The sequence below is a fragment of the Camarhynchus parvulus genome, chromosome 5 (genome assembly GCF_901933205.1).
Source record: "Camarhynchus parvulus chromosome 5, STF_HiC, whole genome shotgun sequence".
In the NCBI taxonomy this organism is placed as follows: domain Eukaryota; kingdom Metazoa; phylum Chordata; class Aves; order Passeriformes; family Thraupidae; genus Camarhynchus; species Camarhynchus parvulus.
The window spans coordinates 1,301,244-1,315,920 of record NC_044575.1 but is presented as its reverse complement, the minus strand read 5'-3'; the positions used below and the strand labels follow the sequence as shown (position 1 = coordinate 1,315,920).

General features: G+C 39.5%; 1 protein-coding gene across 6 annotated transcripts in view; it reads left to right on the top strand.

Moving 5' to 3' along the window:
• The window catches only part of MPPED2 (metallophosphoesterase domain containing 2), a 121,965-nt gene that overhangs the window by 59,862 nt on the left and 47,426 nt on the right, over window positions 1-14,677 (top strand). For all 6 annotated transcript variants that reach the window (XM_030950566.1, XM_030950561.1, XM_030950567.1 and 3 more), the window contains one exon: window positions 7,944-8,169. In XM_030950566.1, coding sequence (XP_030806426.1) covers window positions 7,944-8,169 — 226 coding nt within the window. The remainder of the gene's footprint in view (window positions 1-7,943; window positions 8,170-14,677) is intronic.

Genomic DNA, 14,677 nt, shown 5'->3' with positions numbered 1-14,677 from the left:
TGGCAAAAGCACCATGTAAATTGATCCGTGATGCATTTATAGAGAATGCTTTGAAAGTTTTGAGAGAGAGATGCCTTTCTCTTATTAGATTTAGATAGTATTAGGGTTCATTTTTACATTTTAGCCTAATGCAATAGTAACCAAAAATGTTTCTTTTCAATTAAGTCTAAATTAAGTCCAAGAAGGACATTTCTGCTTAGCCCTACTGGCACTGTGAAGGCAGAGCTTAAGTTCCAGCCTTAGTATTTGGAGTTCAAGGTCAGAGGCATTTGAAACCACGCGAGGTGCTGAAATTGGTCTAAAATTGGTCAGCCCTGGTACATTAGGATCTCGATTGCAGGAGAAAAATCTAAAGTTCTGTTGGACAAAATGGATTTATTTCTCTGTATGCACAGTGCACACACAGACCCTGAACTGCGGGGGCTTGATGCAGGTGGCTCTGCCACTGTGAATACAGGGAAATTCTGTTTAGGGAAGCACCCTTCAGCTCTGCCAGACAAAAGGCGTTCTGGCCTGAAAACCTCTGATGGTTTTCAGGGTGAGCACCATTTCCCTTAAAGGATCCCTTGGCAGGGGCACGTGGCACAGACCTGGGAGTCCTTCAGGTATTATCAATTTGCTGGGGCAAAGAGGAGAGGAGCAGGAGCTCCCATGAATGCAGGAAGCACTTGTGAAAATGAAAAGGGACAGACAAGGCTATTGTGATTTCCAGGTAGGGTGGTCTCTCAGAATTGGCCAAATTTAAAGAGAGATTTCACAGCTGCCAGCTCCTTTGATTTTAAGTTATGTGATTTTTAATTTTTTTTTTCCTCTTGAAAGCTCTATCTTTTAGGTTGCATAATTAAATGCCTGAAAAGAGAGACTTTCCAGGGACTAGCAAGCAATCTGTGCTGCTTGCGTTTCAGATTTCTTAATTTTAAAGTCAATTTGGGGGGACTTTTTACACCTAAAGTTGGCAGTGCTGTGAGCTGCAAAATCTGGAGGTTTTTTTTTTCTTTTTCCCTTTTGCTTTTGAGGTTAGGCTGAACAAAACCTTCAGATTCTGTTTCAAAACAAAGAAACATCACATATTAATTGTTAAAACTTTAGTGAAGATTTCCGTGTTTCAATAGCAGCAGCCCGGTGAAGTTCGAAACAAGCTTGGAGATCAAAAAACAGGACAAGTTATGTCAGAATAACGCAAAGGAAGCCGTGCAACCCTGAAGGGAAACAAAAGCTTGTCACTTACCTAGTGCTGCATTCCTCATTTCAGCAGACAGGAGGGAGATATTAATCACAAACAGTTACATTAGAATAATGTTATGGTTGAGACATAAAAACATCAAAGCAAGGAATGGTGACCAAGTGCCAGAGCGTGGTTAGACCAGACCTGTGGCCGAGCGCGTTCTGCAGCGCACGTGGGGATGTTTTGGCCTTGTGTTGTGCAAAATTCACTAGCTTTTCTTGTGGAAGAGAGAGAATGAGTGGAAACTGGGTGTTAAACACCAGTGATGGTGCACATCAGAGCTGTTTGCAGCGCCTGCACAGGTGGAGCAGCGCCTGTGCTCCCTGGGCACCGCTCGGCCGAGCTCCACATCCACCCAGCGCTTCCTTGCTTTCATGGGTTTATGGCTCAACCCCGGCATTATTGTAACGTAGTTTTTTGTGTTTAATGTTCCTTAGACTTGGTTTTCCATTGCCAGCATGGAGGAAATCCTAATGCATGAGTTTGAGAGGAGAAGGCAGCAGACTCTGAACCTGCTGTGTGGCTCGATCCGCAAGCGTGAGTATTAACGCTGGAGCTGTCAGGCCTTGTGGAAATTAATGAAGCCTGACGGCTACAGAGGGAAAGGTCACAGGCAGAGCTTGCACTCACCTAACATTTCTGTTTTGTTGTGTCTAACAGTGCTCTCAACAAAGGGGAGCTTTAATGTACAAGCGTTGGATTTATCGCAGGGATTCCAGGGTCTCAGCCTTTGCTTCTCCCTGTGCTGCCATGCGATGTTTTCTTTGCATAAAGGCAAAACACTTACACGTTCATTCATCCTCTCTTCTTGCTCTGTTGCCCATGTGTGTTTTGCCTTTATTTTTTTCTTCTCCAAAACTGGAGGGGAGAAGAAAAAAAAAAAGAAAAAAGAGGCATCAGAACTGATGGTGGAATACTTTTCACTGGGAAGACTTTGAGAGATCTTGTGCTTCAGTTCTTTGTACTGTTTTAGAAGCATGCTCTGGTTTTGTGCATGTTCTGTTTCCTATTTGCTGCCTTTTTTTTTTTTTTTTTTGGTTTTTAATGGTTTCATTGTGTAGGTTTCTACAGACACAGGGAGCTCAGCTGCATAGAAGTTCACGAGCTATGTTTTCAGCCAGTGTGTTGGTTGATACCAGTTTGAGCTGTTCTGGTGAGGACTTTTTGTGAAGGCTGACTCGATTAAAACAGCCAAAATATTTTCATAGTCAGTCGGTCAGTCTCATCTTAGAAAAGGTGTTTTTCTTGCCCAGTTTTGGATCTCAGTACCTGAAGTGGGCTGTTGGTGGGATAGGCCCGGCTTATCCTGTGGAAGCTCAAGTCTGTATAAATGTACTTAATGCAGTCAAACTCACTTATTGCTGCTGAAGGAGAAATAGCAGCCTTTGAGCCTTTCTGCCTTTGTTTTAAAAAGCTGAAAGGAGCTTCTGTGTTTTGGGACTGCACTGTAAATGAGGGGAAGAGAGAGTGACCATGGCCCTGTGATGCCAAGGGCTTTCCATGAGAAACCTCTCAGGAAGAAGTTGCAGAGCTGCTGACCAGGGCTGGGCTCTGCTGGTTGCCCTCAGCAGCTGCAGCTGTGGGCACTGAAGTCTGCAGGAGCAGCACCAAATCTGCTCCTTCTGTGTTTACCCCTGGATGTGCATGGTGCTGGTTATAGGGGAAATGCTCCATGACCAGTTTTGCACTTTTGGGGCATGCACGAATTACCAGAAATTTGAGATGATTCACTTGCATACACACCTCTCTCTTGTGCGGTTTTGCCTCTTCTTAAGATTTATACTTCAAGACTTCTCAGGCTGTTTCTCAGCATATGGCCAAAGGGTTTATGAGGCTATGAAACAGGCATGAAAAAAGCTCCACGTTTCATGGAAGTGCTGTATGGTTTGAATAGTTAATGCATGCGTATGCATATTCAGAGCTTTGCATCAAAACCACTTGCATATCATTTGTGTGTAAATACAGGTTTCCACCACTACACAGACAGCTAGTATCACATTATTTCTCATTCCCCTACTTCCCTGTGGGGTTTGCAGGTAACAGTAGTAGAAAAATAATGTGATTTTCTATTTTTATAGGGGCTCAGCAGTTAACGTTCACTGCCAGGCACACTCCTTTTCATGTCTGGCAGCTCTGCAGAACTTGGGTTGTGTGACTAAACTGTACTCATATGAAGCATGCTATTAAAACGGGAATGGCTGTTCAACAGATTAAGGCTTCCTAGGCTCCAAGTGCTTAAGGTGAATTTAAAGAAAGCCACTAAAACAACTCCTTAGGTAGGTTAAAAACCCCATAGCCCTCTGGCCCGCAAGCTTGCCCCCTTGTCCCATGTAATATAGATGTTTGAAAGTCAGTCTGTTGTTCAGCTGACACTTGCAGTGGTGTAAGTGGCTGCAGCCAGCAACAGAAGTTCTGCCTTAGCAGCATTCAGACCCCCACTCCTTTTTTGCCACATTATTTTTCATCTTTTCCTCATTTTTCATTTTCATCTGATGCACTCTGCTCTGTGCCCACCTAATCCTTGTGTTGGCAGGAAGGTGTCATGGCACAGGAGTAAAGATGAACCTCCTGGGGACAAAGGTAGCTCTGGGGGACAAAGGATTATAGCTTGAGGGTTGATTTGTTAGACCAGTCACAGGAGTTTTCTGAGACTCCCAGATTAATGCATTTATTGTAAACAATTCAATTTTCCCAAGGCATTCAGAGATAACCATTGTTGCCTTTATTTGAGCAAGAGCAGTATTGACCTTTTGGCTTCCAGAAGAGAACAACTTGTTTAATTGCAGTATTTTCTTGATCAATGATTACATTGTGCCCTTGCTTGTACTGTTGAGAGTTGCTGAAAAACATCTGAACCAAAATAATAGATATATTTTGAAGATCCACATGTGCACACCCTGTGTATGTGTGTGTACATACACATAGATGTGGGTTTCAAGTACTCCAGTATGAGAGACTCTGCTTCACAGACTTAGTGCCCTAGTTGTTTATGGTAGCTGTAATTTTAGCCTTTTAATCTCACCTGTTAAGCATTTAAGTATTTTAAATAAACTCAGTTATTATGCTGGGAGTTCATAATGGGGGTTTCTGAAGTGCTCAGCCCTGCAAACAGATCCCACTTTTTCTAGTTTGGAAAAGGATTCTTCTAACTGTTTTCCAGAGTCACAGTATAAATTTAGAATGGGTAATGTTGCTGATGCATAATGGAAGATTTGATAGTTAGGAAATCAGACTAATAAAGACCAAATGTAGCTAACAAAGATTTAGTGAAGGAAAATGAGGAAAAGCCTTCCAACCTCTGTGTTGTGCTGTACAGGCAGCACTGATGCAGAGACACAGAGATTAATCTGCTCAAGATAAAACTAAATTACCATGGAGTAGGAGATTTTTGAAGATGACTTTCTATTTCCATATTAAACACAAGGTCAACAGATTATAGACAAAGGGCAGGTCTGCCAAAAGAAAGCAAAATATTTCACAAATTATATCAGAGAGAGTGGATGTTGTGCAATGCCATGGGGCCTTTCAAGAAGGAAAAACCAGGATGTGATGAATAAATAGCTGATCTGACTGCAGGTAACTTATTACTGTGATTAGTGCTATATAGTCCTTTTCCTCAAGGGAGAGAGAAGAATTGAATGAGACTTTCTCTTGCTGCTGCCCTGGCTTTTGATGTGTCTTAGTCCTAAAAATACCAACAGCTGTCTTCACACCAATTGCAAGAAATACTGTCTGGGTTCCCCCTACAGATCTCAGGTGCTTATGTAACATGTACAATGCTACATTTATGTGTTTTAATCATTACTGATGTCACCCTTAGTTTGCCTTTGCACGTCCTGTGTGCCTCCAAAGTAAGCCCTTATTTTTAAAATGTCAAGATAAAAAAAATACTGGGCAGAAACGCTCCAGGCTTAATTGGGCATAATATCAGCAAAACGTGCTGGTTTTCAAGTTTATCAAAATAAATGGAAGTGTAAAGCTTGGACATGTATCAGGTAAGATGAAGGGTTTTCTGTGTTAAAACAGGCAAATGTTGATAACTTAGCTGAAACCTGAATTGAACTCCTCCATCCCACTTCTCTGAGAATATTATCACACCTAGCTTGTTTTGGGGGATTGATGGTTATGACAAGAGTATCAAATTTCATGCTGGTGATATCTTTTATGTTTCCTGGGAGAAGAGAAAATAGCAGTTTTATCTTGTGCCCAGGAGTCACAGAGAGCAGGAATTGTAGGTACGTGCCACACAGAGTTTTCAAATAAAAATGCATTGCAGAGTAAAGATGGGCAAGGGGAGGAAAGTGGGAAAGGAGTGAGTCAAAAACTGTAGAGGAGCATTTATTGCATCTCCCCAGCTTTTATTCTAATGCAGCACCACCACAGAGAGTTATGAATATGTATTTTGTTCAGACCTGAGGTGTCTATGGAAAACATAGTCTGCTTGGTTTTTTCAAGGGATTTGTAGCTTTCTGGTTTTCCATCCAGAATTCACTAATTTTGCAGAGATGATGTCTCGTGTAATTCCTGTTTCTATGCTGCAAATGCTGCAAAAGCAGAGGGTTCTGACTTGTTCCCCTGTAAGTCCTGTTTAGGGGAAAAGTTAATCTTGTTGTATATACTTATAGCTTTACTCTGAAGCTCACTTTTAAAAAGAACCCAAACCAAACAGTTTCAAAAGTTGAATGTTTAAACCAGCAAAGCCACTTCTGTTTAGGAGCACTGTACTCACAAGGAATGTGTAGCATCTGATTCTGTCTTCCCTGCGACAGATGTTGTGAGTCCCACACCTGGAACACAAACCCACAGATTTCTATTTCATTTTGTCGCCTTTATGAAAAAAAAAAAAAAAAACCCAAAAACCAAAGTGCACAGAAATCCCCATAACAAACCCAACCATTTCTAAATGGTTCTTAGTAATAAACACCAAATGAAGGATAAGGTATGAGGGTAAGAAATCAGGCTTGTGGGGAAGGCGGGAGCAGTTAGCTTTGATGCAATCCTACGTGGGATTTTTGGCAAGTCACAGTGGGACAGATTTTGTAAGAGAGCCGAACTTCTGTGAAGACACCACGGTATGGGACTGCATTTTTAAGGGAGCTCAGCACCCAGTATGTTTATTTGGAAGATCTGGCACTGATTGCTGCTACCAAGTGCTTGAAAATCTGTTCTGAGCTCCAAAAATCTGGCTCTGTGAGCATGATCCATGCCTCCTTCCAAACAATGGTATTAGTTCTCCTGAACTGAGGGGAGCAAACATGTGATTCTTTACTTCTGGCCCTGATGGTAAATGAATTAATCAGATTTTCCTCTTTCCTAGTTTGGCTTATGTGGCCGAGTTTCATGGTTGCTTCTACTTGTGTGCTTTTTACAAGAAATGAGATACTGCCATAAACATAATAAACATAATGAACATAATGAACATAATAAACATAATAAACATAATAAACATAAACATAATATTAATAACAACAATAATAATAACAATAACAATAATAATAATAATAATAATAATAATAATAATAATAATAATAATAATAATAAAAAAAGGATGTTGCAAATGAATTGAAACTTTGGGGAATAGGCTAGGTCTTGAATAAATGTGGATTCTTTGCTTCTTTTTTGCCAAGGTCAGGATTAAATGTGCGAGAAGGTATTTTTTGTTCAGACTCAGATGTTTGTTAGTTCTTATCTGTTTTACAGTCTCACAAACCCTGAGTTCTGCAGCACTTCACTCTAACAACCTAAAAATGGAGCTGCATGTCCCTCTCTGGAAGGCCTTTTAAGGATAAACTGTCCAATTATGAAATGACACCTAAATTCTTTTTACTTTTAACCCAATAACCAACCACTTGTGCCCACAATGGGAACTTTTTTCCCCAATTACACAAAACCACCCAAACCCATGGAGATGAAGGTGAAGAAGAAGGACCAGCCTCCATCCTAAAACCTCCATCTTGCTTTATGTATATTGCTATGTTCTAAACCCTTAAACTCTGAGTTTTCCCCCTGTGATATCACACACTTCTATTCAAACTCCACACCCTTTATCCCAATTCTATCACTCAATTTTGGAAGCCTTCTCCACAGCCTCAGGTCAAATGCAGTGTTCTCTTGGGAGTCAGTGCCTGCCAGCACAGAAAGTCTGAAATTCTCAGCATCCAGGGTTCCAACAAATAAATGCCACTGGAATACAGATGAATCCAAATAAAGCCATAATTTAAAAACCAGCAGCCCCAGCTCTCAGGACATGGCTGGCAGGCATCCTGCACTCCCTGCTCACCTGCCAGGCTCCTCACTGCAGGCCGCTGCTGGGACTGACCTGCATTAAAGCCTGGTGGGCACATCCAGGTGAATAACCCAGCAGTGCTGTTTCATGCCCCCTTTGGAGCTGGTTTGACTGCCAGCAGCTGTGGTGCTGAGCCCTGCAGCAGGGGCTCTGTGCTGTGCCATGGCTTTGTGTGCCATTCTGTGCCTTTTGACCCTGCTCCACTGGGTGCAGGAGGAGCAGCATCCATCCATGTGCTGTGCCATGGCTTTGTGTGCCATTCTGTGCATTTTGACCCTGCTCCACTGGGTGCAGGAGGAGCAGCATCCCCCCGTGTGCTGTGCCCAGCACGGAGATGCTCCCAGGCCTCGGGTGTTCCCCTCTGTCACTGCTGGCTGGCTGCTTGTTGTGGGAGGAAATGTGCTAATGAAGTCCTCTTTTTTGTTATTTCAGGAAACCTACCATATGAATATAAAATAGTGATTGCTGGGAATCATGAACTGACATTTGATAAGGAATTCATGGCAGACCTTGTTAAACAAGATTACTACCGCTTTCCCTCTGTGTCCAAATTGAAACCAGAGGACTTTGACAATGTTCAGTCACTCCTGACAAATAGTATTTACTTACAAGATTCAGAGGTAACAGTTAAAGGATTCCGAATATATGGTGCCCCATGGTAAGTCTCAATTTCAACTTTCTTTGCTGTTTATTGCTTGAACCCCAGCAGGAATCATTCCTGCTGAACCTGCATGAAGCTGCTTTGTTGCATTGCCCTGCAGAACCGAGTCAGACCTAGCTGGAACCATTCTGACACAGTTGCTTTTCTTTTTAAATTTTTTTTCCTTTTCTTTTTTGGGTAGATAATTTCTATTTAGCCATGTGTGTGAAATCAGACAAAAGGAACTTGTAACTGTTTCTGTTCTGCCTGCTGAATGCACCAAAACTGTGGAGTCAATACTGACTCTGTGCTTGTGGATGAGCTGTGGTGGCATTTTGGGATGCATTAGGGAAACTCCATTACATTCTATACTGCTGAGCTATTTATATCTGCTGTGCTAATTGATTGGTGTGGTGGCATTTAACACCCACACAGCACAAGGGCACAAGGCAGCAGGTGCTTTAAGCCTTATTTTTGAGCAGTTCTGGGCATTGTTTTCTTTTGCTTGTAAAGCTGTGATAGCAGAATTTCAACCCACTTTTGGTCTCATTCCACCCATGTGCCAAGCATGTCATGCAGGAAAGATTGCTGCCCAGTTTTGTGCTAAGGAGATCCTGCCTTGTTTTTTTTACATGTCATTTAATTGTGATGCCTGACATCTTTCTCTGGAGCCTTGGGTAGCACTTGTTCTAAATTCTCATGCTGAGAACAGCCACAGTCCTCTCAGGCTTTACCAGAGACCTGAACTTGAGTGATGGTGATAATCACTCTGCTGCTTGGAATTCTCAATTGTCAGCAGAAGCAGCGAGATGCTAATTTATGCACACCTATAAGCAGGGCTTGTTATGAGCTTATAACTTATTTTTGATGTCAGGTTTGCTTTAAAGGTGAAAGCAGGAGAGGGGCTGAACCAGGAAATGGGACAAACCTATAAATGCATTAGAAATTTTCCCCTTCAGCTCATCATTGTTGCCTTGGCCTGCATTCCTTGGTGGTTGGTGTGGCACCACACACGTTGATGCTTCTGATAATGCTTTCTCCTGGTCCTGTTGTGTGCATCAGTGCTGGCTGGAAAGCTGTGATCTAGCTCTGTATCTCACATTCTTGACTTGAGCTGCTAATCTTTTAATTTAAGTCATAGCCTTTAGCTACTAGTTTAAATCAGCCTGACATTGCTTAGCTAAAAAAAGAGTAATGCTCCAAATCCTTGCAATATCAGCAAATTGGGAAAGATGGTCTTAATTCAGGTTAGGAATCATCTCCTGGAGACGTTTCAAAGTAATTTTTTTGTAATAGCAGCACGGAAGGCCTTGGGCAGTGAGGTGGGTTTGAGGCTTGCTGCAGGGTGAGGAGCTGAGGAAGATGTGCTGCTGAGGTTGGGGTGGTGTTCAGCTGCTTTTGTGTGTGTGCATCACACTTGGAGGGCCTCTCCAGTGATTAGGGAGTGCAGGCATGTTTCCAAATTTATTTGGATCAGATTTAATGAACTCAGCTTCCTGCAGCACTGCTGGAGAGGCCTGGAGAGCACAGGAGAGAACTGTGTGATGCACCTTTACATTTATATGTACTGGCAACTCATCATGTTCCTTTTTCTTCTCTTTTCCTTCCCAAATCTGTAATGGAAATCTGTCATCCTTTTGTCCCCAGCTGCATTTAGGAGTTCTTTCAATTTGCAGGTGTGCACATGGATTTAGAATGTTTGCTCTGGAATATTAAGGGACATCACATTGAGGCCCTGAGTTGTCCTAACTGTAAAAAGTGAGTGGCATGTGTCTCCTGATCTAGCCATGGAAGACAAACCTGAATTAATCTTTCCTATAATAGCTGGATTCTTCCCATTAGTGATGCATGATAAATGATAAATGAAAAATGATAAATGAAGCTAGGTTGTTACAAATGGACACTGAGCCCTCACCAAGTGAGGACTTCTCTCTCTTGATCTTCATTTGTGTTTAGCTGCCAAACATTGTTGTTAAATCATGTCTTGAGCAGTGTTGGTGTGGAGTTGAGGTTACCATTTTCAATTCAGCTTTTTAGATCAATCAGCCAGTCCATGTTGAGAGCAGAAATGTGGTATTGTTCATGCATTTTTTCTCTCTCTTTTTAATAATGACAGTTTTTAGAAAATGTGAACATTTACTAGGGTTTTTTTTTTTGTGTTTTAGCCAGTCTTTCAGAGGAAGGAAAAGTCCCATCAGATATTAGTAAAATCTGCTCTAATTTTGTTCTGTGCCTGGAAACTGAGACAGAATGATCAGACAAGCATTTTACCACTTCTTAAATTTTTATACTCTCTCCCCTCCAATCACGTCTTGCTCTATTCCTCTAAATCTTCAGATTACCCCAAAGGAGAAGAATTTGTGGGATTTTGTGTGTATTTACAGCCTCCTTACCCCAATTAATTCTGTCACACAAATGGGGCACTGGTCATTAACCCAGAAGATGTGCCAACCCTAACAAGAGATAAGTTGGCATGTTCAATTTATGTGCAGTTTTGTAAGTATTTCCAGAGGGGGGGAAAAAATTTTCTCATTTGCTGATAAAGCTATTGGTTTTAATTTAAAAAAGAGGGATCAAACCAAGAATAACAGATGTGATTCTGGAGGTTTGAGCCTGTCAGGGGTTTCTAAGAAGTAATTGCCAGAGTACTGGGAAGGCTGGCTATAATTCATCTATCTAGAAAATGTAAATTGCCAACTCAGTGTAAATACAGAGAGGAAATATCAGTTCATATTCATTACATGCTATTACTCAGGGTACATCTAAAAGCTTTCTAAAGACCTAAGAGAATTCAAGTAGTGCCTCCTAACTTACAATTTAGCAGGATTTGTGAGTAAAAAATAACTTACAATACATGGGAGCATTGGTGTGTGTTTGCAATTGGAATGTGCCGTGGTGCATAACAACAGCCTCTGAGGAGCAGAAAATTTGAATTTAGCCTGATAGTTCTGAGAGCATTAAATGGCATTAGCTGGAGGGAAGTTGAAAAGAAGAGTCTCAGCTCCTAAAAGAGAAAAGTGCAAGGGTGGGACATAAATCACATTCAGAGCTCTGCTCATTTTCTGAGGTGAAGAATGTAAGTGACATTTTCACACCTTAAATAGGAGATTCTTTGATGTACCTTGAAGGAACAAAATGGCTGAAGATTTTCCATTTGGTCTATAGATAACAATCCACAAAAACATTCCCCTCCTTTATCTTCCTTCCGACTTTGCCCTATGAACCTGCCTTGTTTGCTGGGAAAATAATTGATAGTTTATGCAGTAAAAAATTCTGTAAGATTCCAGGGAAAACGCTTCCTCCTTGGGAAATTCGAGATTGAGGTTTGCTATTAAACAGGATGGAAAATAAAACCAGTGATGGATTTATGAATTTTTAAATTTTCAAACTCCCTCTGTGAAGTAAACATGAGCATAACTCATGCTGATGTATCTGTGAAAGGGTAAGGAGACACAGTCTGTTTTTACTGCAGCTTTGAGTGCTGAATATGCATAAATGAATTAGTGTAAGTTTTACTTATATTCAAATGTTATTTTAAAATACATGTTGTTTTTTTTAAAATTATATTTGAAATGGTTCATCCGTGCTGAGGGCTGAATTTACCACAGTGTGCTGTAGACATTTGGATACAAATATTCTCACAGTGTGTGTTTTCTAATGAAGCTTTAAAAGCACTCAAACCACCAGAGAACTGCAGTTAACTGGGGACAGAATTTGTTTAAACCACATTTTGACAGAAACAATTGTTCAGGGAGAGTATTTTTTGCTGTTTTATTTCATTCTGCTGATCAGCTCTGTAACTTTTGTATGTTTTTGCCTATTTGAAAGAGAAAAGTAGTTGAAAAGAAAAAAATGTTCCGATGTACTTTGTGTGCATTGAAATTTGTGATTCTTACCATTATGAAGAAGGAGGCAATAGGCTTATTTATGGATTTTAAATTGTGTTCTGCATAAGAATTTCACAGAAAATGCCAAAAGCTGTAAGTGTAAAATAATCTAACAAAACAATCCTTTACATGATTTTTAGCTATGAAAGAGTGCGAGTAAATTCCACTCACAGAATGAGAAGTAAAGCTGGAGGTGTGGAACTTTCAGCCTATATATTGGTTTCGATAACTAGAGATAGATTATCTTTTTGAAGGAAGAAATGTGTAGTGTAAATAGATATAAATATATAAATATCTACAATATTTATATATTATATATATATATATATAATAAATAATAAATATACATTTCTTTAGATAACTGGAGATATAGGTGTCTTTTTGAAGGAAGAAATGTGTAGAGTAAATCTATAGATATATAAAATATATATTATATATATAATATTAATATATATTTCTATATAAAAATATTTATAAAAATTTTTAGACTTTCAGCCAATATATTTGTTTAGATAACTGGAGATATAGATGTTTTTTTGAAGGAAGAAATGTGCAGTGTAAATATATAAAAATAAAAAAATAAATATACAATACAATATAATATATGGAATATATATTATTACATATATATAAACATATATAAATAATACATATATAGACTTTCAGCCTGTATATTTCTTTAGATAACTGGAGAGATATGTATCTTTTTGAAGGAAGAAATGTGTAGTGTAAATATATAAATAGATATAAAATGTATACAATATTATATATATAACATATCTATCTATATATAAATATATGTAAATATATAAAAATTGATAGACTTTCAGCCTATATATTTGTTTAGATAACTGGAGAGAGATGTTTGTTTTTGAAGGAAGAAAGGTGTAGTGTAAATATATGAATATATATATTATATAATATTATATATTATATAATATTATATATATAACATATATATCTATATCTATAAATATATATAAATATATAAAAATTGATAGACTTTCAGCCTATATATTTGTTTAGATAAGATGTGTGTCTTTTTGAAGGAAGAAAGGTGCAGTGTAAAGATATATAAATATATATATTATATATAAATATATATAAAATATATATAAACAATAACTATATAGAGACTTTCAGTCTTTACATTTTTTTAGATAACTGGAGATAGATGTATCTTTTGAAGGAAGAAATGTGTAGTGTAAAACCTAATTCCGTATAAATCAATGGATGTCAATGGTTAACAGAGTCAGCTTGCTGTCAATAACTGAAAAGCACCACAAACATAAAAGAGGGCAATCAATTATTTCAATAATGCCTGAAATCAGTGATTTGCATGATTGTGAGGAACATGAATTCCCCCTGAGCGCAGGTGGGAGTGCAGCTCTCCCTCCTGCAGGAGCAGCAGCGTTGTTCAGCAATATCCTGCACCTTTGGCAGGCTGCAGCTTGTTCAGGTCTCGAGAACAGAAGCACAAAGCTGGCCTCCCAGTTGCTTTTAATGAATCCTAGTGGGTTTTTCCTATGTCCAAGAATTTGATCTGGAGGGTGATCCAGAGGTCAGGAACAAACGGCTCACTATCACTCACGTCTGCACAGCCAAGGCTTTCATTTGCTTTTTTTAGTAACTCCAGAGGAAGTGCCTTAACTCTTTTCTCAGAAGCAAAGTTTTAATTGGCATAGATAATGCAACCTTAAGAAAGCAGAGGCAGGATCAGCCATCTCCTTGAAAAATAATGTTTTGTGCAATCTTTTCTTTTCAGCCCTGTGTAAAATCTGGGGTTTCATCAAATGATTTTACATCAGTTAAAATGATTTCTCGGACTCGGTTTCTTTCTCTGCTTCATTTGCAATGATATTTTAGTACAAGCAGCTCTAAGTTAGTACTTCTGCCTTGTTCTGATCAGTGTTTTCAGACTCTCTGTTTATCCTGTCAGAGAGGTGTCAGAGGGGTTTTTTTTTTCCCCCTTTCCAATTATAAGTTTTGTAATGCATCATGGGTTTTGCTGACAGTCTTCAAGTTCTTGAAATAGCAAGCAAATTAACAGCAGATATTGAGCGTGAGGACTGGAAAACCAATTGGCAGCTCACATGATGGGATTCAGATACACTGATGGGTTGGAATGGATCTCATTTCTTTTATTTTCATGGTCTTAGCTGGCAATTAGCTCCTGTCTAAAAAAAGGAGGGATAGAAATTGGGCTATTCAGCAATAAAGTTCTTTGCTGTTTAGTGGTGAGGAAACCAGGGGAGAGTGGACAAGGCTGTGTGTGTTGCACCAGTTTTTCAGGAATTCTGGTGTTTATGCAGTAGAAGTCAGCAACTGAGAGAATTATTGGCAAAGACTGAAGTCTCCTGTCTGTATGTTAAACAAACACAGCACCACTGCAGCGTGGCTGTGTTTAAAGGTGCAGGCTTCTGTTTCGTTTTTCTTGGCATTTCTCCTCCAGGTCTCTCAGTTTAGAATGGAAGAATGAATTCCCCCTGGTCTAGAATTTGAGAGGTTTGTTTACATTTTTTGCCTTGTTGGGAATGTGGCTGGTTTTTCTTTGGTCTCCTTGATATCAGATTCACTTCCAAGTAAAAAATTGTCCTGATTACTTTGTAAAGTTTTCTTTCTTTTTTTCTTTCTTTTTT